The 27053-nt window shown below is 34.9% G+C and overlaps 2 protein-coding genes and 2 non-coding genes across 6 annotated transcripts in view; 2 read left to right on the top strand and 2 right to left on the bottom strand.

Moving 5' to 3' along the window:
- LOC126828141 (importin-9) overlaps window positions 1-17599 on the bottom strand; it is a 30810-nt gene extending 13211 nt beyond the window's left edge. The window contains exons 1-16 of the mRNA XM_050557733.1: window positions 17467-17599; window positions 16336-16484; window positions 15256-15457; window positions 14347-14435; window positions 13294-13380; window positions 12565-12684; window positions 12241-12341; window positions 11442-11500; window positions 10486-10637; window positions 9618-9716; window positions 6067-6173; window positions 5750-5889; window positions 4991-5069; window positions 4124-4352; window positions 3508-3586; window positions 2740-2885 (exon numbers count right to left, since the gene is read on the bottom strand). Coding sequence (XP_050413690.1) covers window positions 2740-2885; window positions 3508-3586; window positions 4124-4352; window positions 4991-5069; window positions 5750-5889; window positions 6067-6173; window positions 9618-9716; window positions 10486-10637; window positions 11442-11500; window positions 12241-12341; window positions 12565-12684; window positions 13294-13380; window positions 14347-14435; window positions 15256-15457; window positions 16336-16484; window positions 17467-17599 — 1971 coding nt within the window. The remainder of the gene's footprint in view (window positions 1-2739; window positions 2886-3507; window positions 3587-4123; window positions 4353-4990; window positions 5070-5749; window positions 5890-6066; window positions 6174-9617; window positions 9717-10485; window positions 10638-11441; window positions 11501-12240; window positions 12342-12564; window positions 12685-13293; window positions 13381-14346; window positions 14436-15255; window positions 15458-16335; window positions 16485-17466) is intronic.
- A 630-nt stretch (window positions 17600-18229) lies between these two features.
- On the top strand, window positions 18230-18347 carry Trnal-caa (transfer RNA leucine (anticodon CAA)). The gene is made up of 2 exons: window positions 18230-18267; window positions 18302-18347. It is a non-coding gene; the product is annotated as a tRNA-Leu (tRNA).
- An 88-nt stretch (window positions 18348-18435) lies between these two features.
- Window positions 18436-18506, top strand: Trnag-ccc (transfer RNA glycine (anticodon CCC)). The gene has a single exon. It is a non-coding gene; the product is annotated as a tRNA-Gly (tRNA).
- Window positions 18507-20643: 2137 nt separating this feature from the next.
- Window positions 20644-27053, bottom strand: part of LOC126828139 (nischarin) — a 32831-nt gene continuing 26421 nt past the window's right edge. For 2 of the 3 annotated variants that reach the window (XM_050557731.2, XM_056102377.1), the window contains one exon: window positions 25620-25772. In XM_050557731.2, the coding sequence (XP_050413688.1) occupies window positions 25761-25772 (12 nt within the window). In that variant the 3' untranslated portion in view covers window positions 25620-25760. Of the gene's footprint in view, window positions 24911-25110; window positions 25212-25619; window positions 25773-27053 lie in introns of those variants that run through there. The other variant, XM_050557730.1, reaches the window with a different exon arrangement.

Raw genomic sequence — 27053 nt, 5'->3', positions numbered from 1 at the left:
AAATGTATCCCCATTTAGTTTGAAATATTTTTCCAAATCTCAGCAAGATTGAAATTGTCAATCAATACAAGCAAGTCTATCTACAATCCCAAGAAGTTTGAAATAAAACAATCCCAAGATGTTTAAACTAAAACAATCCGAACATGTTTGACTTTCAACACGGTTCATCCTTATGGCTAGCTAAACAGTTCTAGTAAATTTGGAAAAGAAAATATTAAAAATCTGGACCTGCAAATCAATTACACAGTTTCAAATGCAGGGGCAATAACTCAGCAAACAAGCCAACAGTGAGGCTGATGTCCCCCGCCGAAATTGCAAAATAAATAGATGACACATATTAATTAATCGCACATTTATTTTTTTCACTAAGTTTCATCACTCTCTATCAGATAGAATCAAGATTATCTTGTCCCAAACCATCGACAAATGAAATCGATTAGCTCTGCTTAGCTTCAGCTCGAAATGTTAATTATTGAACTCAGTCAAGACATTCACCTAATGAACATCTACATATACATCAAGTTTAAACATTCACCTAATAGACACCTATGCCAAGTTTGAACATTCTACCTCAATTAGAAGGAGAGTTATTGTGTTCCAAAGTTTCTACCAATCAAATTGCTTATCACTCTGCTTACCCTCAGCAAAAAATGTTCATTATCGAACTTAGTTAAGGTATTCATATAATAAATCTATACACCAAGTTTCATCAATCTCACTTAATTAGAACTAAAGTTATCGTGTCCCAAAGCATCAACCAATCAAATTGCTTATCTCTGCTTACCCTAAGCGGAAAATGCTCATCTTCGAACTCCATCAAGGCATTGACCTAATCAACACATACACCAAGTTTGAACATTCTAGCTCAATTAGGAAGAGAGTTATCGTGCCCCAAAGTATCAACCAATCAAATTGCTTATCTCTGCTTACCCTAAGCGGAAAATGCTCATCTTCGAACTCCATCAAGGCATTGACCTAATAAACACATACACCAAGTTTGAACATTCTAGCTCAATTAAAAGTTATCGTGTCCCAAAGCATCAACCAATCAAATTGCTTATATCTGCTTACCCTAAGCAGAAAATGCTCATCTTCGAACTCCATCAAGGCATTGACCTAATCAACACATACACCAAGTTTGAACATTCTAGCCCAATTAGGAAGAGAGTTATCGTGTCCCAAAGCATCAACCAATCAAATTGCTTATCTCTGCTTACCCTAAGCGGAAAATGCTCATCTTCGAACTCCATCAAGGCATTGACCTAATAAACACATACACCAAGTTTGAACATTCTAGCTCAATTAGGAAGAGAGTTATTGTGTCCCAAAAAGTGTGACGGACAGACAGACGGACGGACAGACAGACGGACAGACAGACGGACAGACAGACAGACGGACAGACAGACAGACGGACGAACCCATTTTAATAGTCCCCTGCTTTCTTCGAAAGGCGGGGGACAATAATTGATGCAATGGTGTTAATATCGACAGGATTCATGTTTATGAGTTGCAGAATATGCCAAGCAAGTTTTGGGAAAAAGTATGGTTATGACAGTGCTTGTCATGAATGCACGTAATAATTGAATACTGATCATCTTTACCACAATTGTTGAAAATTTCATGAAATTTGGTTTGAGAAGTGGGTGTGAGTAAAGTAATATTTTGATCAGCAGTCAATCAGTCTTGCTGAAACTGGATATCTTTTGATGAAAATGATTACAAGAACATGTGGATAGACAGAGAAACAAACAGAGATTACATCAATGTGGTTGTATTAAAAGCAACGAAACCAAAACAATCAACAATAAAAACAATCAACAATTAAAACAGAAGTTACAGATGTAAACTGGGTGGTGGGTTCAAAATGTTCCATGCTCTTTCTTCTATAATGAGTGTTTGGTTCCTAAAATCATATCTTTATAATCAATACTCAATCAAAATAAAAGGGATAGTTTTATTCTTAGCTGGTCATCATGTATTAGGTTCAGATAATGCAAGATGACCGTTTAAACGGGCATTATGGGAGATTAGATAAAGATCTGACAACTCTCGCTATGATAGATAAAAGAATAGTTAGATAACATAAAGAGAATATGCTGAAAATTTCAGTCATATTGCTCTACTCTGAATCAAGATATTAGCGATTGAATTTTAGGCCTACCCTCAATCATCTTTACTAAAGTCACTACGATAAAAAAAACAAAGTCTCGATTATCCATTTTGACGTTAAATCATCCATCACAAAATGTATTCAAATCCAGTTAATATCGCAGGCTAGCGATGGCATCGAGAGTTGATTATGGTCTGGATATGTTAATTAACGTCTAATTAATAATTTAGATAACATTTCAGACCTAGAAAAAGGCCTGCAACAGGCAGATTTAGCTCTTGCATAATGTATGTTTAACAGTTTTATTTAATTTAGATATTTTCTTAGTCTAAGAAGATAATATTGTTTACTGATTCTTAGACCTGTTGAAAAACATAATAGACAGGTGCTTTCATGATAACATTGAGGATCATTTGACGTCAGTGTCAGTTTGATTGACTCAATTATTTTAATAACTAGTTTGTGCCCACAACAATGAAGTCACCAACCATTCAAGTTACCGATCAACCAAAACATTTTTCAAAATTGGTCTTTTTAAGCATTTAAAAGGATTCACTGAGAGGGCAGTACATATGTGATAAATCTTTGTGAGACTCTGAATTTTGACAGTTATATGTTGTATAACTTACTGAATTTAAGCCTGGCATCTTGTCCATGGGTGATCGAAGTATTGATGATAATGTTGGTACTAACCGTTCTTCGAACTTTCTACTACAACCAGGATTTTCTGCTATTTCTTTTATTAAATCTTGAACAAGTGACACTATAAATGGATCTAACAAAATGTAAGAAATATTTTAATACAGATTGCAATTAATTAAAGTAAATCATATATTTACACAAAATGAAATGGGTTTAACGTCCTACTGTTCTTCTCCAAACTGGGCTAATGAAGACAGGCCTACGCCATACAGTGTGCTATGAGGGATTTTGCCTGGACAGCGGCACTACGGTCTACTCTTTTATATCGAATTCCAACTGACAAGGTATCTTTTACATGCACGCCAATGTGTATACGGAACCTTGGTTTTTCTCCCCATCCAAATGACTAGACAGCTGTCCTTGTCAGGCCCTCTGTCCTGCATCACTGACAAGAGGGAACCACGCTGGAAAATCCGAATGAACTTTCTCGGCCAATGCAGGGATCGATCACCTGACCTCCAGGCTAGCGAGCCAGCATTTAACCCACTTTGCCACCGTGACCCCCTATTTACAGAAAATAATATGTCTTATATGCTAAAAATATAAAAAGAACTTTGGGTAAGTCCATATTTTGACATAATTTTACATGCAGATATTAAATGATCAAGTATTTTTGTACAAGTAGAGCACATAAGCAATTTCAATAGTTCCCCTGCTCCCGTACAATGGGGATCAAACATGATGCAACATCCTACCTGAGCAATGTTTGAGATATACAGCTATTGCAAATGGTGATATCTTCTCTTCTATAGATGTTGTTAACTGTTTATCAACCTAAAATGGAAACGAAATTAAGTGTGAACATTTCTTTAAGCTAAGACAAATATAAACATCCACAGCTAGAGAAGCTATCAAACTTTTATTTCTTGTTTAAGGTTGAGATCAGTAGACTGGACTTCAGTCTATGGTAATACTAGCCATCTCAAGGATACTGTACTAGCCATCTCAAGGATACTGTACTAGCCATCTCAAGGATACTGTACTAATTTGATTTGTTTATGTCTTTTTTTATATAAAATGGAGTGAGAGACCACAGATCGTAATTTTGATCCAAATTTCGAGAGGAAGTCTCACCAGGTGGAATATTGATATACTTTAACAAATGCTATGCAAGTAGAATTGTGACATCATGAAAAGACAATGGCAGACCCAATAACAGACAGTTGAATTGTCACCTAATGAAATGCAGCGGCAATGGTATTTGGTGGAGGTAATTTTTTTTTTCATTTGGTACATGCAAATTCCAATGTCTACTCCTCTGAGAGAATTCAACTGGACGACACTCCATGAAAGTTCCCCATTTCAACTTACCGATATAATAAGTGTCAATGCTTCTATGACTAAACCTAACACATCTGCTGAAAACTGTGTTCCCATGGTAATTAAACCATCAACAATGTTCAAAACAAACGGCACCAAAATTTGTGTGTTATTGTTATTCTTTAAATGTTCACAATAATTATACAGAGCTCGAATAGCTGATATTCTAACACTAGGTGCCTGTGACATGTGAAGTCCTCCCACTGATGCTTGAATACATCTACAAAATCAAAACATATGAATATTAACAAGGATGCAACAAGGCATTAATCCAACCTAATAAATTGGGGGTCACGGTGGCTAAGTGAGTAAGACGCTGGCTCGCTAGCCTGGAGGTCGGATGGTCGATCCCTGCATTGGTTGAGAAAGTTCATACAGATTTTCCAGCGTGGTTCCCCCTTGTCAGTGATGCAGGACGGAGGGCCTGACAAGGACAGCTGTCTAGTCGTTCAGATGGGACGAAAGCAAGGTCCTGTGATCACATTGGCATGTACGTAAAAGATCCCTTGACAGTTGGAATTCAATAGTGTCGCTGTCCCGGCAAAATTTCCCTAATAGCACACTGTATGGCGTATGCCAGTCTTCATTAGCCCAGTAGGAGCAAAACAGTAGGACGTTAAACCACATTTCATTTCATTTCCAAACTAATAAATCAAAGTACTGGATTCACCTCGTCGGATTCACATCTAATATTTGTTACCATTTTCAATAAAATTATTACAAAATACAAACTAAACTGTTCAGACTAATTTTACAAAATCCTGACACAATTTTTGTCTCCACAACAAAGATATGTATTAATATCATTTTTTACCCTAATATATTACATAATATAAAAGATAAATAATAAAAACTTACTTTTCCAGTAAATCTGGCTTCATGATTTCAGCAAACCTACTGGCTGTCCACAGACAGCGACCTATTAAAAATGGTGAAGCTGAAAATGAAAAGAATAATATAAACAGAATCTTTATTTTTTACAAACTGAAATTAAAGAAAAAATCAATCAACTAGTAGATGATAAAAAGAAACTAAACAACAAAACAGGCATAATACCAACCAGGGCCCTGTTTCTCGAAATCTTAACTAAAGATAAAATCCAAATTTTAGTCGATACTTCAATTTTGATTGGCTAAGCACTACAATCAGTCTAATATTATCCAATCAAATTACTAAAATTTGGATTTTATATTAGTTAAAATTTCGTGAAATAGACCCCAGATCTTTGAGGAACTAACATAAGGTTTAGTGATATTTAAACATGTTTATTCATGTATCAATTTTTAGCATCTTAGCAGCATGGGGGGTGGGGGGTGGGGGACAAGAAGTAGAGAGAAAGTTTAACATTATTTGGTGAATAACATACAATTCCTTTTAATTTCAGTAACGTTTGTTTTTTTAGCAGTATGAGGAAACAAGAGGACCGAAATCATGCCAATTGACTCACTAACAGACCGAATGATCTAAAGCGTACACATTAAATCGCTTGGACTTTCAAAACCCCCAGACCAGAGAAAACCACAAGGTTAGACAGGCAACCCTACTCCTTGCCACTAACTCATAATTTTGCATACGTTAAACTACTTTACTACACTGTCACTTACAATATTCAATTACCTGCTATATTTAAATCTGCTAAAACAACTGACTGGAGAAAGGAGTCTATATCAAACTGAACCTTGGATTCTTGAATGGACTGGATGATCATAGATTTAACACTGCCAATTGCCAACATGCATGACTCGTGCAATTTCCACCTGAAAAACATTCTAAGACATTATATAATCAAACATGCTAGCTAAGCAATCATGGAAATGGTTCAATCGAGTCATTGTGCATATTTCACTGCTCTAGACAAAAGAAATGAGCTCTAATAAGATAAGTTATTTAAGATGTAAGATCGTAAATATAGTTCCAAGTGTAAAGAGTCTTACCAGTTGTGATTTCCTGCATTTTTACCAATTTCTGCTTCATGAAGATGTCTAGATATGGCTTCACACAAAGCTGGTGCACTACTTGTAGGAAATTCACTGGATATTGACTGAACAAAAACAATTTTACAGTTAAAAAAAAAAGTTGAAACTAAATAAAAATAGTTAACACTGTAACCCAGGTATCGTTTAATCTTGTGTATCTAGCATTAATTTCTTTCACATTCGTTAAATATCAAATCTTTGTTTAAAATTTGTAAAAACTGTTTAAAATCACCATAAATCGTTTAATTTGTACTTTTGTCCAGTTTAAAGCTGACCATTCAATTTTGATAATGAGTGTCCAATTTACAAGTGTTTAATTTCTCAATCATTGTTAAAAAATAAACAACCCAATTGATTAATGATGTATAATGATTAATATTTGAACAGTGATCAGGAAATTAAATACTTGTAAATTGGACACTCATTATCAAAATTAATCAGTCAGCTTTAAACTGGACACATGTACAAATTAAACGATTTATGGTGATTTGATATTAAACGAATGTGAAAGAAATTAGTGCTAGATAAATGTACACAAGATTAAACAATACCTGGGTTACAGTGTAAACAGTTGTAATTTTTTAAATAATGTGCCAATATCATTTTTGTTTAGTGCAGGATACAATGTCTTCATCCGCAATCAAGAGCTCATACTCTAGGTGTTGACATATACAGCAATCTAAAAGCATGAATCTAGCAAACTATATGGCAACTAGAAGTGGGCAAGGAAACAGAGTAGTAGCTCACAATCAAATGTACATATTCACCGCCACAGGGGGTATTTACAGCTAGACCCCAGATTCTTTCATCGGATCTGATATATATATTTGTTGTTTTAGGTGTCTGTATATATTGTGTCCTGTTCAAAGGTTGTCTTGTGTACAAGCAATCTAATTAAAACACAGATCCTATTTCGTTTCATTTTTTATAGTTTCAAATTTTGTTTTACTTGTCTTTACTACACCAGCAGGGCTAGAAATTCGTCATTTTTTGCAAGAATCTAAGAGGATTCTCATATATGCAATCTGCGCGAAACCTCCGAATCTTTATTAATAATAATGTCTAAAAAAAATAATGTGTTTTTTTGTGTTAATCTAAAACATCAAAATACAACAACAATGATAAAAATAAAACAAGCAGATGGAATTTTTGGTAAACACTTAAAATAAAACCATGTACGAACAATCCAAACCATTAGCCAAAACTCGAAGTCCTAAAAAACGGTTTACAAAGTAGGCCCTAATATCCAGATAATGCCGTAGCCAAAATAAAACGATAAGGCACCATGTCATTTCTTCATAACACAATTTGTAGTCTTTTGTCCATCACGTAACTAGTCACCGTCACTTGCAATTTTTTTTATTCATTTGTGGATGATAGACAAACGGTAGAATGATCACATGACAATCGAAATGAAATTGCAATAAAATAAAATTCAGTACGACTAGGATATATCCTTCAATAATATTTTTTAAGATTTAGCATCTGTCAGCATGTGTATAGTATACCAGCGGCTGCCAGGATAGAGAACAAGCTAAAAAGAAAGTGATTTTTCCTACAATCAAGGGCCATAATTCAGGAAATTACAATTCGATATGCGCAAATATCGAAGAAACCGAAATCTTTGGGTTATAAACTTATATTTCAAGTTTCAACAAAATCGGATAAAAATTGTGACCTCTTTAGGCCGATTTTCACGAAATTCGAAATCAGTCGTCCTTATGGTGTAACGATGATATAATAGTATGGGTTTTTAAATCGGATAAAAATTATGACCTCTATAGGGTCCACAAGCTAAAAACGCGATTTTTCGTACTATCAGGGGCCATAATTCAGGAAGTTACGGTCCGATATGCGCGAATATCGAAAGGAACCTAGATCTTTGGGTTATAAACTTACATTTCAAGATTCAACAAAATTGGATAAAAATTGTGACCTCTATAGGGTCCACAAGCCAAAAACGTGATTTTTCGTACAAACAGGGGCCATAATCCATGAAGTTTCGATCCGATACATGCCAATATCGAAAGCAGCCAAGATCTTTTGGAGATACACCTATATTTCAAGTTTCGTTAAAATCGGATAAGAATTGTGACCTGTAGAGTGTCCACAAACAAATTGTGGACGGACGGACGGACGGACGGACGGACGTCCGTCCGGACGGGGGCGACGGCATAATACGTCCACATGAAAATGTGGGCGTATAAAAATAAAATAATCATAACGGTACACGCAAATTTTGACCTAATTCCAACCAAGATGTCACGTGTTATTGGAATTCGACATTGAGATTCCGTCGAGAAAATATCCACTGTTTCTCTCTCCGTGTATTCGGTGTTCTATCAGGGGATTATATTCAATGAAGATTTAAATTTACCTAACAACTGGTCAAGGAATTCATCAATGTATGATCCAGTTATATTTTTTTTAAATTATATCCAGAATTCACACGGATGGACGGACGGAGCGTGGAATACGCACGATTCGCAAACCATGCCAAGGTCGTGGCTTATTAATTATTTTACTGAACATATTTAATATTATGAATAATTACTGTATATATACAGCTTTAATTTTGCTTCCAGAAGCCATGTCATTGTCCTAAAAAAGTTTGATAAATACGTTGTCCGCACAAACGGCAGTGGACGAAAAAAAACACGTGGCCGACCTTGACAGTGACAAAATAGAATTGGAATGACCCAATTTAAGCCCTGTGGGGAATCAAATCGCCGTCCGAAAGGATAAAATTGTGGAACCCAAACTATTTCGTTTCAAGGTTGGCATGCTAAATATTTTTTAAGAAGGATTAAAATAAATAATTAGGAAACAAATAAATTTTTATCGTAACTGAAATATGCATAAATACTCTACTTCTAAAAGCAGTCGCTGTGTCATGATCAGAGAATTTTCCACAAAATTTATTACATAACAAAAAGACAACGGCCAGCCAGAAACTCGTCAAACTTATAAGTTAGAAGTAAACAGTAAAACAAAAACACAACAATTATTTTATTTTATTATACATGTAGTATGCTATAAAGTAAGTCATACAAATTGACTGACTGACATTCAACAGTCGGTCGGACTCGACAATTCTCCCGAGATTTTTTTTTTTATACAAAAGTTTTACACGAATCCTTATAGATTCGCATCATAACCTCTTGCGAGAACCCCAGCACGAATTAGATTCGGAGATTCGCGTCAATTTCTAGCCCTGACCAGGATCTGGAAGAGTCGTTATATAACCCGCTTTCTGGCTGATGTGAAGGATTGTCAGTTGCAGCGAGTTCTTGACGTGTGATGCACGGAACTGTGTGTTTCCCACTAGAAACATAAATGCTGATTGGTTAATCAAATGTCTGACATAATAGGGTCAAAAGTCACTCGGATAACCCCTGATGCGGGTCAGATCTTCGTGTAGTGGAGGCCATCGAAAGTAAAAAAAAAACAAGGAAAAATAGATCTGTATTTTGATCAGATTGGTGTACAAGTTTTATTGTGTTACTTACTAAGAGTAAATCTTGAGCTGATATTCTAACAGAGTAGGAAAAACTATCATCATCTTCATCTTCTACAAACTGATCAGGATTATTCGACCATAATCTTATCTGTAATTATAACAAATTGAAAAACAACTAAATAATCAAAAGTTTTTTTTATTTACTATCACTGAAATATATGATGGGAATGGAATTGAATGTCAAACCAACATAGTACTTTGTTATTCTGAGACTAACATATACATTTTTTTTTTTATCTACACCTGGATAGTGACATTTCCATGTACTGTTCTTCCCCTTCCAGATGTGAAGGGAGCCACGGTGGCTCATTGAGTAAGATGTTATCTTGCTAACCTGGAGGTTACGTGTTCGATCAATGCATTGGCCGAGACAGTTTATGAGGATTTTTCGGCGTAGTTTCCCCTTGTCAGTGGTGCAGGAAAGAGGATCTGGCCTGGAAAGGGACAACATATAGTCGTTCAGATATGATGAAAAACTGAGGTACCGTGTACACATTGGCGTACATGTTAAAGATCCCTTGGCAGTTGAAAAGGAATATAACAGTAGGCTGTAGAACTGCTGCTGTCCAGGCAAAATTTCCCCCATAGCACACTGTATCGCATATGCCCATCTTCAGTAGCGCAGTTGGAGCAAAACAGTAGGCCATTAAACCCCATTTCATTTTTAGATTTGGAGGGTTCTCTTAAATACACTCCAATGCGTACACTGGCTGATTTTGGCTGACTTTAATTTGATGAAGAGCACCAATGTCCATGGAAAATTTCCCTCATAGCACATTGTGTGTGCCTGCAAAAAAATAAAACTTTACACCCCAATTTCTTTTCCATATTTCAAATATCATACTAAATATACTAACCTGATCTTCCGACATCTGCATATATATAACAATATAATATATAATATCATTAACTGTTTTCTTCACAGTACTACGAAACTTTGATGTCTCTATTAGCCCATGTACAAACTCAAAAATACTGTAAACTAAATTCTCAAATCCCAGAATTTCACCTGTAAAAAACAAAGAAAGAAAAAATTAAATTTAAAAATATTCTATTAGTAGAATCGATAGAACTCAGTTGTACCATTCAATCAAAATAAAATGAAGCTTAACAAGCTTCTGATCTGCTCCAACTGCGACAATAAAAAGAGATAGAGAAATGGGGTTTAACGTCAACTCAACACAAACTAGGTCATTTCGGGACTAACATATGGTTCAATTTTATTTCAACAATTTGCTTACGTGTAGGGGTCTTTAGCAGTAGGCGGAAACGGGAGGACCCAGAGAAAACCCCTGAGGTTGGACAGGCGACCCTACTCCTTGTCACGTACAAAACTGGGGAATTGAAACCACGTCAGTTGACTCAATGACAGACATTATAATGCAGCGTGCACACGCTTACCATTCCGCCATCCAAACCCCCCACCCCCCGCAACTAGGACAATAAGACGAGCATACACCATACACTGAAGGGCCACAGAGCAGTCAGATTGACTGAATGTTCAGTGCTATAGAAAATGATTATTATTTATTATAATTACGAGGAAATTTTTGCCCAGACAGCTATGACAAAACCTATTTTTATATCGAATTCCAACTGCTGAGAGATCTTTTACAAGCACATCAATGTGTACATGAGATATTGTTTTTCCATCCCATCCAAACAATTATACATTTTTCCTTGTCAGACCCTCTGTCCTGGCCATTCAATCAACTAGAAATAATAATGTAACCCAATGAGTTGACTATCACTAAATAATAACAAAGGGAAAATTTCATAAATCTATTTCTCAGACAAACAGTATTCAACTCACCTTCTGAATCTACAACTTCATCTAAATCCTCTAACTTATTTACAACTGTACGCACATAACTATAATTTTGTCAAGGTAATTCATCTAGAGGCTTGTATAAAATCACATTTTATAGTCTGCACACCGCGCATTATAAATTGCAATTTTGTGCAAATTCTCAACTTACCAAACCGCCAAAATGAAATGAAATGGGGTTCAACATCCTACTGTTTTGTTCTTAACTAGGCTAATGAAGACGGGCATATGCCCTACAGTGTGCTATGAGGGAAATTTTGCCTGAACAGCGCCACTACGGCCTACTCTTATATTGAATTCCAATTGTCAATGGATCTTTTACATGCACGCCAATGTGTACACTGGACCTTGGTTTTTTGTCCCATCCGAACGACTAGACAGCTGTTCTTGTTAGACCCTCCATCCTGCATCACTGACAAGGGGGACCCATGCCCAAACAGACAATATATATTCATGTATTAAGTTTTGTATGAATATTTATTTTCCCAATCCACCATCTTAAATTTTTACGAAATCATTTGAAAGGTTTTGATTAGATTTCTCATCAAGGCAGAATGTATTCTTGTGTTGGCACTTTCCTTTAACTTTAATATCTCTTCAGTTCAGAAGTTAATGGAGTGACTACCCAGAAAAAGGAAATAAAATAACAACTAATTTTACATGTAATTAAAATGTTTTACAATAGATTACATTTTAACAAATATTTTATGCAATAAATAAACAATTGTAGTTTTTTAGTAAGCTTTAGATATAGTTTTTAGTCTAACTGGTTAACAAAGGATACAATTCAGCACTTTGTGTAAAGATTGTCCAGACTGTTGGTAACATCTGTGGTAACCATTGTGCCATAGTTTTAGGGAAACTTTTTACTAATGTGGTTATAGCCTGAAAAATGATTAAATTGACAATTTCACAAAATATCAAGCATGAGTATAGATTGGTTCATCAAATAATAAACAATACTTTTTTCCGATGGCTTTCCCAACAAAGTACCTTTCACTGGAAAACATGACAATTTCCGTTTGAAGCATATTTTTTTCCTTATCTAATTAAATGTATTTTAATGTTGATTCAAAAAAGTATAACTGAAAGAACATTGAATTAGTACCTTCACTATTTCTGTTTTTAAACCACTATCAGAAGTATGACTATCTGGTAATTGTAGAGCTAAAACTAAAGCTTCTGTAAACTGGGGTAGAATAGGAAATAACAGCTGTTTAGCTACACCCTGAAATAAATAATCTCCATTTTATTCAGTTAGAATTAATAAAAATCTGAAGTTATCATTTCCTATTTAAAAAGATCTGCAGATCACAAAGTAAATAAATTTGAAAAATGTCAGTAAGGGTTAACTAATTGATAATTTGGATAGAGAGAGAGAGAGAAATGGGGTTTAAGTCCACTCGACACAAACTAGGTCATTTCGGGACTAACATATGGTTTAATTTTATTTCAATAATTTGCTTGCGTGTAGGGGTCTTTAGCAGTTGGAGGAAACCGGAGGACCCAGAGAAAACCCATGAGTTTGGACAGGCGACCCTACTTCTTGTCACGTAAAACCGGGGATTCGAAACCACGCCAGTCGACTCAATGACAGACTTTATGATACAGCACGCGCACACTAACCATTCATCCATACAAACCCCCGATAATTTGGATAGAGAGGAGTAACAGGGGCAGATGAATGAATGAAATTTTGTTTAATGGCACGTCAGCACCAACTGGGTTATATTGCACCAACAGGGGTGAATGTATTTAATCTGTAAACATACAGCCTGAGTGAGATCGTATTCCAGATTGACATTTAAATATTAATAGATCTATATCTCTCTCTCACCTTCTGTAATTCATTCATAGTTGAAATCATTCCTATACAAACATTGAAAATATGTACAGCTCTTCCTCTTGTCCGCACTCCATAAACCTTAAAAATTTAAAGATTGGTTTTATATGCTATATTCTACAGATTATAAAAAAGACCAGTTTTATATTCAGTATTATAGGGACAGGTAGCTTTTCTTCATACCTGTCGCTTCAGTAACCAACCTGTCACTCTAAATTATCAAAGACCAATCACGTCACATAATATTATCAATAGGTACACAAATCTAATTATTTGATTTTGTTAAATTTTCTTGTAAATTATTCATAGCCTGTATGGAAATTGTTTTAAACATTTTAAATGATTAAATACACCAAACAACGAGCTGTGTGCATCTCCATTCCAGTCACCACTATATTTACTGTGGTGTCGTTATTGTAGAATTAGGTGAGATGACTTTGGGATGCATTTTAATTTATTTAGATATAATACTTCATAATACTACTGAGTTATTGTGTCCCAAAATATGTGACGGACAGACATATCAAATAATAGTTCACTGTCAATGGGCCTACATATTTTCTGTGAATAGGGTATTTTACAACTTGAAAAGCTGAATTCATCATTATTTCAATAAGTGAAATGAAATGAAATGAAATGAAATGGGGTTTAACGTCCTACTGTTCTGCTCCTAACCTGGGCTAATGAAGACGGGCATACGCCATACAGTGTGCTATGAGGGAAATTTTGCCCGGACAGCGGCACTACGGCCTACTCTTATATCGAATTCCAACTGCCAAGGGATCTTTTACGTGCACGCCAATGTGTACACGGGACCTCGGTTTTTCGTCCCATCCGAACGACTAGACAGCTTTCCTTGTCAGCCCCTCCGTCCTGCATCACTGACAAGGGAGAACCACGCCGGAAAATCTGGATGAACTTTCTCGGCCAATGCAGGGATCGAACACCCGACCTCCAGGCTAGCGAGCTAGCGTCTTACCCACGTGATCCCCCTATTTCAATAAGTAAAGACCACTACAATACATGTATTGTAATAATATGCCATACCTCTGCCTGTAAAAATATATTATATAATTCTGGTAGAATAACTGGAGCTACATGAGCCATCTGGGTATCTGTCACATCCTGGGAAAATTCTTCAATATAAAAAAAAAAAAAGTATGATAAACATCAACTGACCAAAATAATTCAACAATTGGTTTTATTTTGACAAAATTTTACACCAGTAATTAATTTTCCTATTAGGTGATGGAAGGATTTTATTCAAAGTGGCATCTTATGTCATGAAAGAGTCTAACACAAAAGTAAAAATGAAATGAAATTGGGTCCTACTTTTCTGCTCGGACTGGGCTAATGAAGGTGGCAAAAGTAGAAAAAAAGTTATTGGCTATGTGAACCTCGAAATACACAAAAAGTTGAGCCTAGCACTCTCTCAATCAGCATTTCAAACAGTAAAACTGTGCAAAAGTGTTAGAATTAGTAATGACAAGATTAAAGAATATACTCTGTTTATTCCCTACTTGCCGGAAATGAAATGTGGTTTATAATGTCCTACTTTTTAACACTGACTGGGCTAATGAAGACAAGCATACATAATGTTGTGTGCTGCATCGTACTCTTATTTCAAATTCTAATTGTCTAGTGTTCTGTTACGTGCACGCCAATGTAGTACACAGGGCCTCTGTCTTTAATAACATCTGAACGTCAAGCCATCAGTCCTACACCATTGACAAGGGGAAACCATGTCAGAAAATCCAGAGGAATTTTCTTGAATGTACAGCGTGAATCTGAACACATTCTTTTTAAAGCTGGCGCTATATAAATGATTTTATATAATAATAATAATAATGAGTGAACTAGTGCAGTAAAGTGAAATGTTCAAACTGTGTAAGTCTTACATGTGTTTTGAGAAATGTAACAATGGTCTACAGATAAATGGAGAAAATTTATACTAACCTGTTAAAACTCTCATTGCTCCATGAACAGCATTAGGATCCCCACTAGTCAACTCTCGCATCATAATATCAAATAAATTTGGCCACGTTTCTGGCCAATCCCAGTGTGCTATAGCAGATATTGCATATGCTATACTTGTTCGAACTTTACTGATTGATTCCCGTAAACCAGAGGGCAGCAATTCCCTAATTCTGTGCTTGGCCTGAAGATTTAAAGAGATTAGTTAGATTCATGGAAGGCAATTATTCATCAAATAATTTAATTTCTGTAATTACTCCAGGGTATTACCTTTTAATGTCTCAAAAATTGAAATTTGTGGATGATTAATTGCTAGTGTCAAAAACAAGAAAATCGCATGCACTGCTCGACTGATAATCCTTAGAGTGTCAAAAAGATAATCGTTAAAAGTGATGTCCAATAAACAGGTCAGAAAAAGTTAATAAACAAAGATGGGTACTTTACACAATACCGAAACAATATGTCCTACATATCATTCGTAATTGGTAATAACCTCTTTAGACTCCTGGGATACGATAATAGTCTCTATCATCCAGAAAAATATTATACGAATATCAGCTAGATTATTAGGTCTTTTATATTATCATAGACAAAGTCTAAGGGAGGTAACTAGTCCTAAAACAAGATGTTGACACCCATGAAATTAATTTAAGAATGCTGTTTCAAAAAATCCATTTGATTGCATTGCCAGTTCAATATCTAACATTCTTAACTTATTTTATTGTAAAATTTCTCTCTTCATGGGCCATATATGTTTTTTTAAATTATTCCTAATTCGTCATCACGATTCATGCTTGTTTATATTAATGCAAGAATTATGGGATTCATTGCGGGAAGGGTCACAACTCTTACTTGATTTGGCCAAAGATACTGGATAATCAACCACCTTAAAAACCAAACTCCCGGTTAAACATGGGCAATGGACATATTGACAACTGTCCCAGACCCTCCATACGTTGAAGACTAGGAGGTTCTGGGTGACCGAGACTAGTACTCTAATTGAAGTTTGGAGTAAAGAAAGGGATGAAAATTTTTCTCCAGCAACATGTTATAAATACTGACCATATCGCCAGTAACTGGTGGTCGGAATTTATCAGAGTGTTGTGACCAATGTGCTTCCACATACTGTTTTAATAAAACTGATGCTAGCTGTCTGACTGCTAATGGTCCATTTGTTTCTATTGTTACTTCTGCTAAATGTACTCCAAATTCTGAAAATAAATATTGTTACGTGTTAGTAAATTTTTCAACTCTATCTGCCAATCTAATTAAAATTAGATCTTTTATTACATCAATTCTCTATTCTCATTAAAAGTGAAGGTCCAGATTTCATAGGATGCCATAGAAAAGTGGTTTAAGTATAAAATAAACCACAAAATGTGACTGTATAGACTACCAGTATTTATCTTGTCTGAAATCTTTATAAATCAATGTATTATTAAGCTTCTGAGAAAGTTATCCAAGCACTTGTACATGAAAAAAGGAATTTGGGGACGTTTGGGCAACTTAACATGGAAAATCTAAGTTAGTTTTCATTTCTTTGATTCACAGCTAGCTTCCGACTGCTTCCATATTTCAGACACACTGCAATTTTGAATCTTTGAAAAATTGGGAATCGTCAGTCATTTATTGCTTTGCCTAGCCCAATAACAATTAAATTCTTTTAAAATTAAAGGTTCCAATTTTGTTTCCCCAAAACTAAAAAACTTTTGACAAGGAGTCAATAGGCAGGTTACTCACATCCACGGCATTACTTCAACTCAAATAACAATAATTTATATTAATATTTATGCCAAATTGTCATTTTTAATTTAAAATTGTAGCGTTTTTGTGTCATATTCCCCTGGATGATGTCACCAAAGAACATAACTCGTGTATTACACGTATGTAACGTAATCGTTTGCTACAAATTAAAATCAAACATTTTTGGTATAAAAAACCCTGGTAAAAATTATAAACAAAAATCGCTTTAATTTTATGATAAGAGTTGAAATAATGGCTGTTTTATGTAAATCGTGCTACCGGGATAATCCTGCCACTGGGTACATTGACAGTTCAACAAGTTGGGATGTTGGAATTGGATCCTCAGTGACTGACAATCACAGTGCCTCACTGCCCTCAGTCAATGACTCAATTGCAACTCAGGATTAATTAGCACTGTAGGTTTATCATGGTGTACTGTTATGGTGTTACCTTCAGTAACTTCCAGTGCTTTAATCTGGTTCTCGCCGTCAGTTCTAGTACCATGATCAGGCGATAAAATGGCAGATAAACTATCCACAAGTATTTCTTTTAGCGATCGCGTGCGATCAACAACTCCCGCCATGATGGAATAAAATGGAGTATCGTTAGAAAGTGATTGAAACGAAACGTCGGGATTCAAAAACTAATGCTAACAAAGATAAACACATTTTGTAAGGTTTTTTTTATGTATGATGATTAAATAACTACTTAGAAATAATCTGTTCCAGAATTTATAAGTTTTTTATTAACATTACTATATTTCGTTTCATGTTATATTTTTAATTATCGTTTTGGGAAATTTACACTATTAACCAATCATAGTACAGTTCTCTATGATCCAATGACGTATTATCCATATCGCGACAATAAAATAAATAAATGTAGGTTACCCTTGGTTGGCCATATACCTTGGCAAAGAAATACGAAATGCAATAGGCCTACAATCGTGGATGACAATACGTAGACCCACAATAAGAAATGGAAAGGTATTATCAAATAGTAATACGTTCTTCACATATAAGTCATAGACCAAGATGAACCAAGTTTTTCGGGTTACTTTACTGTACACTGTAAATGAAAATTGCTAACCTAGATTTCAAAATATGCTTATAAATTTCCCTTCTCCGAATTCAATTAATTATTTATTGTCCTTCTACAATTTTATATTGATTAATTGTTTGGTCTTAGTTTTTGGTTTTTCTTCATTATTCATGTCAGGATGGCCGAGCGGTCTAAGGCGCCAGACTCAAGGTTGATACCTTCACCTTCAGTGGTGACATGAGGATTCTGGTCTACGAATGTAGGCGTGGGTTCGAATCCCACTTCTGACAAATACTTTTGCTAAATCGATTTTTGGGCTAGTTTGGTGTGCAATGCGATATTGAATATGTTACATATTTTAACGACAGGTGTTCGATAGCGCCGCTGGTGTAGTGGTATCATGCAAGATTCCCATTCTTGCGACCCGGGTTCGATTCCCGGGCGGCGCATGTTTTTTTTGGTTTTTTTACTAGTACTGTATGCATTTAGTTTTACCGATACTAATTCTGTACCGAAAAAAATAATACAATTACTGTATGAACAATGTATTTTCCCAAAATAACGGTTTAACTTTAATTTATAAGGGACTTAACAAATATGAAACGCCCCTGAAACCTTTATTTTGGCGGGAAATTTGAACGTTGTTATAATGCTAGTGCAAGATTAAAATTTAAATAGACGCAGGGGCCTGCAGGTGGGGATTATTTGGGGATGATATCAGGGCAAAGATTACCCTTACCTTGGACTTGCTTTGGAAATGCACGCTCCCTTTCAGGTCAAAAAAGCGAAATTGGAACGTTGAATTGAAAACGAAAGATAAGATATGGAAAATCAGAGTTATTGTTTCAAAAAAATCAACTTTCCATTTCAGGGGCATTAGTAGCTGTGGCGCATGAGTATTGCTACACAGTACACACCACACTGATCCGCAGTGAATATTTGCTTGGCCGCGACAATCACCGATAAGGATGACATTGATGCGGCTTAATGAGCTAGAAATATTAATTCTTTTTCTGCGACAAATTAAATTCTAAAACATTTTTTGTATATATTGGAAAAATAAATAAAGGCGTTTGACGTATTTGTAGTTAAAAATTATTTCCGATTTTTAGTGTAAATGGGTATTAAAATGACTAAAATGCAGCATTCTCTCCGAAGCAGTTATGTCTTATGTAAACAATGCACGCGCCATTCAGCCAATGATTCACACCGCGTGCTGTGACAGCACGTGTTAAGGCAGTCATCTATGACAGAGATATTATACGAGACTCGTAATTCTCTGTGAAACAGATTGAGTACACACATAACCATTCGTCCTATATCACTCCTGTTCACTGATAGGAATAGGAGGTCCTGGCGTAGCCTACTTAAGTAAATGTCTCCCTGATATTAACCCCCGCTTAGATTTATTTATTTGCTAATCATATTTATTCAAAAAGTTATTTCTTTTCAAAATACGGGAAGAATTTTTCATCCGAATCTCAATCGGGTTATGCCTTTTAAATATATAAAAACAAAAAGTCTCTAGGACTAGTCTGTTTTATTTATAACATAACAAAAATTTGTGGAGAATATTAACAGATAAATCGCATCGGTCGTTTTTTGTTTTTTTTTCAGAGAAAATTCTGTAACCATTATTCAATCAAATGGTTAATTTATACTTATATTGACCCAATGAAATTCATGATACTTGTGGTAATTGTTTTATCCCCCAAATCTTTAGACCTGTAAATAACGCCATATTTAACTATTGGCAGGCCAAGGTGTATAATATTTTTGACACTGTGATAAGCCTTTGTAACACGCACTGTAGTATCTCCTATTATGCTCAACTGTGTTTAAAACAAACTGTCATCTTCCTTCAAGGAGCCAAGTCGCTAATATTTGGGACCAAGAAATTGACACAAATGGGTCGCAACGCATACAATAATGTAATATGAATGTATATAAATTGAGTTAGGTTCGGCGAAATACGCCAGTATTCTCAATCGAATTTCAATCTCTAGCGCCTGGTTATTCCAGTCTACGCTGATAGTATTTATTGGACATGCTCTCCAGAGCGCTGAAACGCATTATGGTACACGATTTGTGTACCAATTGTAAAATGTTTATTTTGTCTTTAAATATTGGATATCAATGTTGATTTAAACCGACAAATAAATCGTGTTTTCAATGTCGAAGATTTTGGATGATATTGAGTTAGAGACTTAGCTACTTTAAGTTGTGCAGACGAGGGATTGGTAGGGGTCTCATAAGTGGAGGAGCCTAGGGAATCTCTGCAAAAAATTCGGGCAATGCCTGTTAATAAAATGCTTCCAATTTTAAGCACCTCCTGCACCAAAAAATGACAAAACCCACACCTGGTTGACTCAAGACCAATTATGGATGATGTTTTCCACTAATGAGGCTCTCCAATGCATTTCCATCTGGGTCTGACAAAGGTGATTCTTGGCCCACAAACTATTTCACAGACTAATCAATCTTATTTCCTGTCATGTCATATGAATTAACAGAACAGACAGAGTGTTTAGAATTATTATAATTTTCATAATAAACATCTGCATAAATAGAATAAATACGGTCATGTGTCAGAAATAAACATTTTTATTTGTTTCTAAAGGCATAGTGTCAAGATTATAGTTCATGAGTTTGTAAGTACATAGATACAGATGATTATATCACATGCTCTATATTTTATGAAATATTATAAATAAAAGCACTGATACAGTACTTTACTTTACAAAAAGGAATCTTGCCATTTGAATGATCTACTTTGAGTAGTGAATGATTGGTTTGGACCTAAACTTGAGTCTGAGACTCCATAATACTAAATTTATATAGGCATCCAATCAATTAAAACCATTATACCCATGCACAATATTGAACAAGGATATGTTAATTTTTCATTTCACAATCTAATAATCCTAATCCAGATCAGCCATTTAAGATAATGCATGCACCCTGGGGTGGAAAAAAGAAAATCTGGATGAGGTGTCAGGATACCCCCTCCCCCACTCAAATAATCCATGCCTGTGCACCCCAGTGAAAGCTGCAGTGAAAGTAACATCATATCAAACTTAGCCATTATCTTGTCATTATCATAACTTGAAGTGGAGATCAGTCATGTGTTGTCTTATACAGGGCGTTAAGAGAATTATTGTCTGCAATTTTTATATTTCAAAATTTGAATTGAGGTCACAATATACAGAATAACATCATACCTGGGAAGGTATCATAATAATAATTTAGTACATTGTGAATCCTAATTCCTTAAGGGCTATGAGATACAAAAATCTAACAGACATAAAGAAAGATCACAGTATTCTATACAAAATTCTTATCTTCAACAAAGAACAAGTAGTTGTGTGCTCATACGAAAACAAGATACTCAAAATAACAACCAATAATGATCAGTGCATGAGGTAATATGATGTCTTAATATGTAACTAGCTAGAATACAATTGTATTATACTAGTAAGTGCAGGGGGACTGCCAATGTACATATAGCCCAAATACTAATTTATAAAGATTTGTAAAAAAAAAAAAACAACCTTTGGCAGAATGTTTATAAAAAAGATGTCACCATCCTTTTTGAGATACTATATTCAAATATTATTATTCAATCAAGATAGATAAAGGAATGAATATATTAATTTGCAAATACATAATCAGACATACTTGTGCAATTCTTACATAATTTATTTTCTACAAGCATAAACTGTATAACAAATTAAAGAGATCACCGAATTCCATTACATATATAAGTAGCACTAAACAATCTCCTCTTTCATAATCACATTACAGATCATTACAGATATATATACATAATAAATACTATATTAAGAATAAACAAGATAGTTCTGTTGGATTAATATCTATAACAAATTAAAATATATACTACTAGCAGTAACTGTAAATTTTCTAACATATGTCCAGCATTAAAGATCAATTGTACCCAAATAATGATACTCATCAGAAGATATGAACAGGCAAAATAGGCATAAAGTGTAACAAGAATAGTTCCATTTGATAATCCCAATGTCATTTGTCAGTCATTTAAATGCAAAAATTGTGCTAAGAAACTTTTCCAAGGAATATATCTTTAAGCTGTTAAGGTACAAATGTATATGTTATTTACATGTATCATAATTTGAAATTTCACAATCAAGGGTCCTGTTTCACAAGGCACACATAAGACTTGTGTGCACATAAATCGAAAATTTCACTATTTAACTCTGTTCATGATTTTTAATTACACTTTGTCTATTACACTTCGGGAAATGAGTCTCTAAATTATTAAATAGTCTATCACAGATTGGTTTGGATGTCTAATATACGACCAACTTCATGTTCAGGTAATACTTCCTTCCAATTCTTCTGAAGTAGTTGTAAAAATTTGTTCTTTTCGTTGCTACTTTGAACTAGAAGTGTCAGTCGAAATTCTGGAAGTGGTTCTCGGTTTTTTGTCTCCTTTGCGAAACTAAAATGATCCATGTTCACGTCCACTACAATTTCTTCTCTTTCATCAGCAAATACAAGCTGCACCAATTGAGGTATACATTTGGACAAAACGACTCGTTTCAGGTTAATAATTTTTCGTATTTCGATGATTTCCTGCCTTGGTGTTTCTGGTAGTCCACGAACAAAATCTGGTAATGGGTAGGTGACAATGTCCTCTGTTGCCAGACAGATATGGGTGTTTGTTAGGATGAGGGTTCTGGGAATCCCTTTATCCAAGATATCTTGTTCAACATCATCACATGTTATGTAGGCCAGCATGTACATCCATAAAACTTGATCTTTCCCAGAACCAGATTTGGGAATTGCTCGTGGAACTTTACTGAGTTGATCTCGAATTAAGTATAGAATATCTTCAATGGAGTCTTCTCCAGGATAACAGAACCTGACCTGACTAGGATGAATATACTCCAGCCCTTCCACAGTTGATTTGGTCCTACGTGCAAAAGCTTTGTAGAAATCTTGCTCCAGATCATTGTCTGATTTATCTGCAACAGGTGAAGTAACCATTAACGATAACATGGATTTAAACTCTTCCAGTAGGATCTCTGTTAATATTCCATCTCTTGTAACGAGTGTAAAAACTGAATTCTCATCCTGTCCTGTCAATCGGATACACTGATCAAACAATCCAACATTAACTTGCTGCAACTCAAGAAACTTAATAATAAATAATGGTTTGATGAAGCCACGCTTTCTGGAAGCACTCTTGTCACTGCTGCCTGAACTCTTCCATGCAAAAGCTGAATCCGATTTATGTCTGTTATGATTCATCCAGGGAGGCCTGGACGTTCCACCACCTGCAGAACCTTTATCAGCCAGCACGTACAGAGCACTAGTACTAATAAGAACCAAAGAAACAATTTCTTCTTTTGGATCACTGTAAGTCACAACTGTTGTCCAGAATACTCTTCGAAGTTCCTCACCTTTTTCAAATTTTGCAATGTTAGCATGAAAGAAGGCAGCTAAATCTTTACCATCCATCAAGGCAAATGGTTTCAGTTTTGTTGGTATGTTTTTACAAAGATTATAGTTTCTGAGAGTTTGCTTAAGACGGTCCTCTAAAGATCGAGTTAGGTAGTTAATGGGGGAAGCTGAGCAAGCAGACAAAAGACCAAAACTATCGCCATTACGGGAATCACTGTGATCTGAATCAGTTTCGGATCTACAGGGAGAGCCTTCATCAACAGTTGAAGGTATTTCTAGCTTAATATCTGGAATATTTTTCTTGGTTTCTTCAACAACATGAGGTAGTATATCCTGAACATAATATTTATTCAAATCAAAACTAGAGGGTAGTGAATACACATTCCCAGATTTATGAGAGGTGTGTTTTTTATCAGGACATGATATCGGATCATTGCTTCCTTCGGGTTCTTCACGGAATGTAGGTGACAGGCGATGAGCAAATTCTGCACGTAAATTCGTCAAGCGTTCTAAGAAAAAGTCTCTGGTAGCCATGGAAGGGAAAAGAATATCCAAGTTTTGTGATAGTGCTTCATGAAACATCATTGATAAACCAAATGCTGAAAATCTAACCAGATTGGTCTTCGAGGATTTCAACTTTGGCTCTGAGTCTTGGTACATTCTTATATCACTGATTCTTGCCATGATGTCAAACTCTTGTAGCACTTCCAGTCTTGGAGATTGATAATTTCCTGAGTCAAAAGTTGGCCACGGCCACTGACAAGAAGACACTGGCAGTAAATAAACACGACACTCAGACAAGAATAACAAACAGTTTTTTGAGGTTGTTTTCTGTATCACACAGACTGATAAAACAATTCTATCAGATGAAAGGCCAGCTGCCTCTTCACGAGCAAATATTAACTGGGCAATGTCTGAATCTTGGGATAAATCTAAAATGTCGGGAGAACTTTTTGATGGGTAACAATTGGCCTTGAACACTTCCAAAAAAGATTTCACCATTTTATTGTCCAATCCAATAAGTGTAAAAGTACCCATGTGTTTCACAAACGCTTCTTCAAATCGTAAATAACTATGGGATAATCCTATAATAAGTTGTTTAATATTACATGTTGGCAAAACATAAACTGGTTTGATATCCGGAACATCATCAAAACTAGATTCCACGCAAGCTAAAGTTTCGATAAAAAGTTTATTTCTAGTAAGCACACAACAACAGGACTGTAATACATCAGGCTTGGAAAACTGTATCACCTTACACCATAGAATATCTAATATTTTATCACTGTCACTTCTCTCCCTTGTTTCTAGCTCTTCTGGAGTGAGGAGTTGCTGTGACAACCAATCAATGAAATCGGTATTATTCAAGCTAGGTAAATCTGCTGTATTAACAAGGGACATTCTTTTTCTGTAATAGAAATATTTAGAATTAATAATTAAAAAAATATTTTTAAAATTTTCCACTTTGACAATACTGTAGAAGACTACATAACTGATTTTTAGTCTTTAAATTTAAAAACTCAAAATGTAACCTAGCATTACAGTTGTTCAACTTATCAAAACTTATTTTTAGTTCAAACCATTATTAAAACATGGCAATTAATGTACCTTTTCTTTTTCACTGAGTCAATGTTTGGTAACAGCACATTTCTTTCACTTCGTGACATTGTAATTTCTGATAATCTATCATGTCTATTTATTTTATTTTCCTATAACAAATGAAATATAACTTTCAAACACCAATTATATCTTTCACTTTGTTATGGTATTTGTGATAACCCAATATGCCTATTTGAATAAAGGCACAATCAGTCAAATCATGTATATACAGGTATGTAAAACATAATCGGTTAAGACATATAAAGTTGGTAGTCACAAGGAAATCGATAGAAACTGATGTAAACTTTAACTAACCATCACTTGAAAAGAATTGCGGGAGGAAACTGGAGAACCTATAGGAAACCAACAAGGTTAGGTGTGCAACCCTACTCCTTGGTACATCCAATAAGAATGCAGTCTATGATACAGCCATGCAAAAATGTATAGAGCCAATAGCTTGTGACCTAAAAGTTAAAATGATAGTTGTGTGCTTCTTCAATCAAAAAAAGGAATTAAAATTACCTGGTTTGATTTGACAGACAATAATGTATCTTGGTTGGATGCGTTATCAATGCCTATTGCTAGTTGATCTAATTTTGTTATTGGTTGTAAGGTTTTGCCAGTTACATCCTGTGATTGTGTGCTTTCCTTCTCCAGTGCTAATGATTGACCTAAATTTAGAACAGCAGTAAAGAATAATACAGGATGATAGTTGAATTTAAATAAATCAGCAATTATGTAAATGTGAAAGGAAGTAATTTAAGGGGCAAGTCCAATAGTTTAGGAACAACGCATGACATCCAGATTCTGTCACTGACATAAGTAAATATCTCAAACAGATGTCAAGTGTTAAGCAATCTTTGGGTAAACAGCCAACGTAATGTAAAGTTGGTCTCGATCACATTAGCCTAAATTGTCTCTTCATCGACTACAACAAATATAAGATTGGAAGAAATATCATCATTTGTTTATATGGTATTTGGTTATATGATGAATTATGGGAATTGTTATCTCAATCCACGAGTTAAAAACCTATTTAGCGTATTTCAAACACATGATGCATGAATTATTCTCTCAACCAATCCTAAGACATACACGAATCTATGTATGACCTTTGACACTTTACACATTTGACACCATTTTACATACTATTCATTATAATCGAATTTGAGACAATTATGCTGCAGTTACAAGACTACACATATCTGCACAGTCGAATGTTTCTTTGGAACAATCACACCTTCATCAATAAATCTGATCAGATTGGTCAAACTATAGTCAAGTCCATAAACTTGATTTGATATAAGCGAAAGAATTAACAGAATTAACAGGATTTAGACTCTCCTTGAATATTCTACTTACAAATATTCTGCCAAATGTCTTTGGCTAAAAATATGACAACTCTTATTGCTTCAGGATATAAAACGAATTTCACAAGTTGTTTTTCTTTATTTTGTTAATGTAGAATGGTAATGAACTGCTCTTTTCATTTTCTTTGTTTTATTTGTTTCGTTTGAATTTGGTTTATCTGTTTAGTTTTTGATTGTTTAATTTTTGTTAATGAAGTTGATTCTTTTAAACTTCGTGTTTTATTTTTGAACTCTACTTGGTGTAGGTGTTCATCAGGTAAAACCTCGACTGAGTTCAATATAGAGTTTAGCCGGTTGATTTGTTGGATATAAACCTTTGAATAATAGCGCCTAACAGGCAGCTGTGTTTAATTGTGTTTAATTATGTTCTCCTGATTTTGATTGTTTCTGTGTGTTTGAAGTATATGTTTGTGATATGCGCTTAGAAACACTTCACGTGTAATGAAGCGCTATATAAATCGAACAATAATAATTGTTTTACTATAAATTTAATAATATTTATTATCTAAACTATCTCCAGCTATAGATTCCTAATCTGCATCCTTTGATGTAAGCATGGTAATGGGATTGGTAAGAAAAGCA

This window comes from Patella vulgata, chromosome 7 (genome assembly GCF_932274485.2).
Source record: "Patella vulgata chromosome 7, xgPatVulg1.2, whole genome shotgun sequence".
NCBI classification, from domain to species: Eukaryota; Metazoa; Mollusca; class Gastropoda; family Patellidae; genus Patella; species Patella vulgata.
The sequence above is the reverse complement of the archived record's forward strand: the minus strand, read 5'-3'. Positions and strand labels throughout refer to the sequence as shown.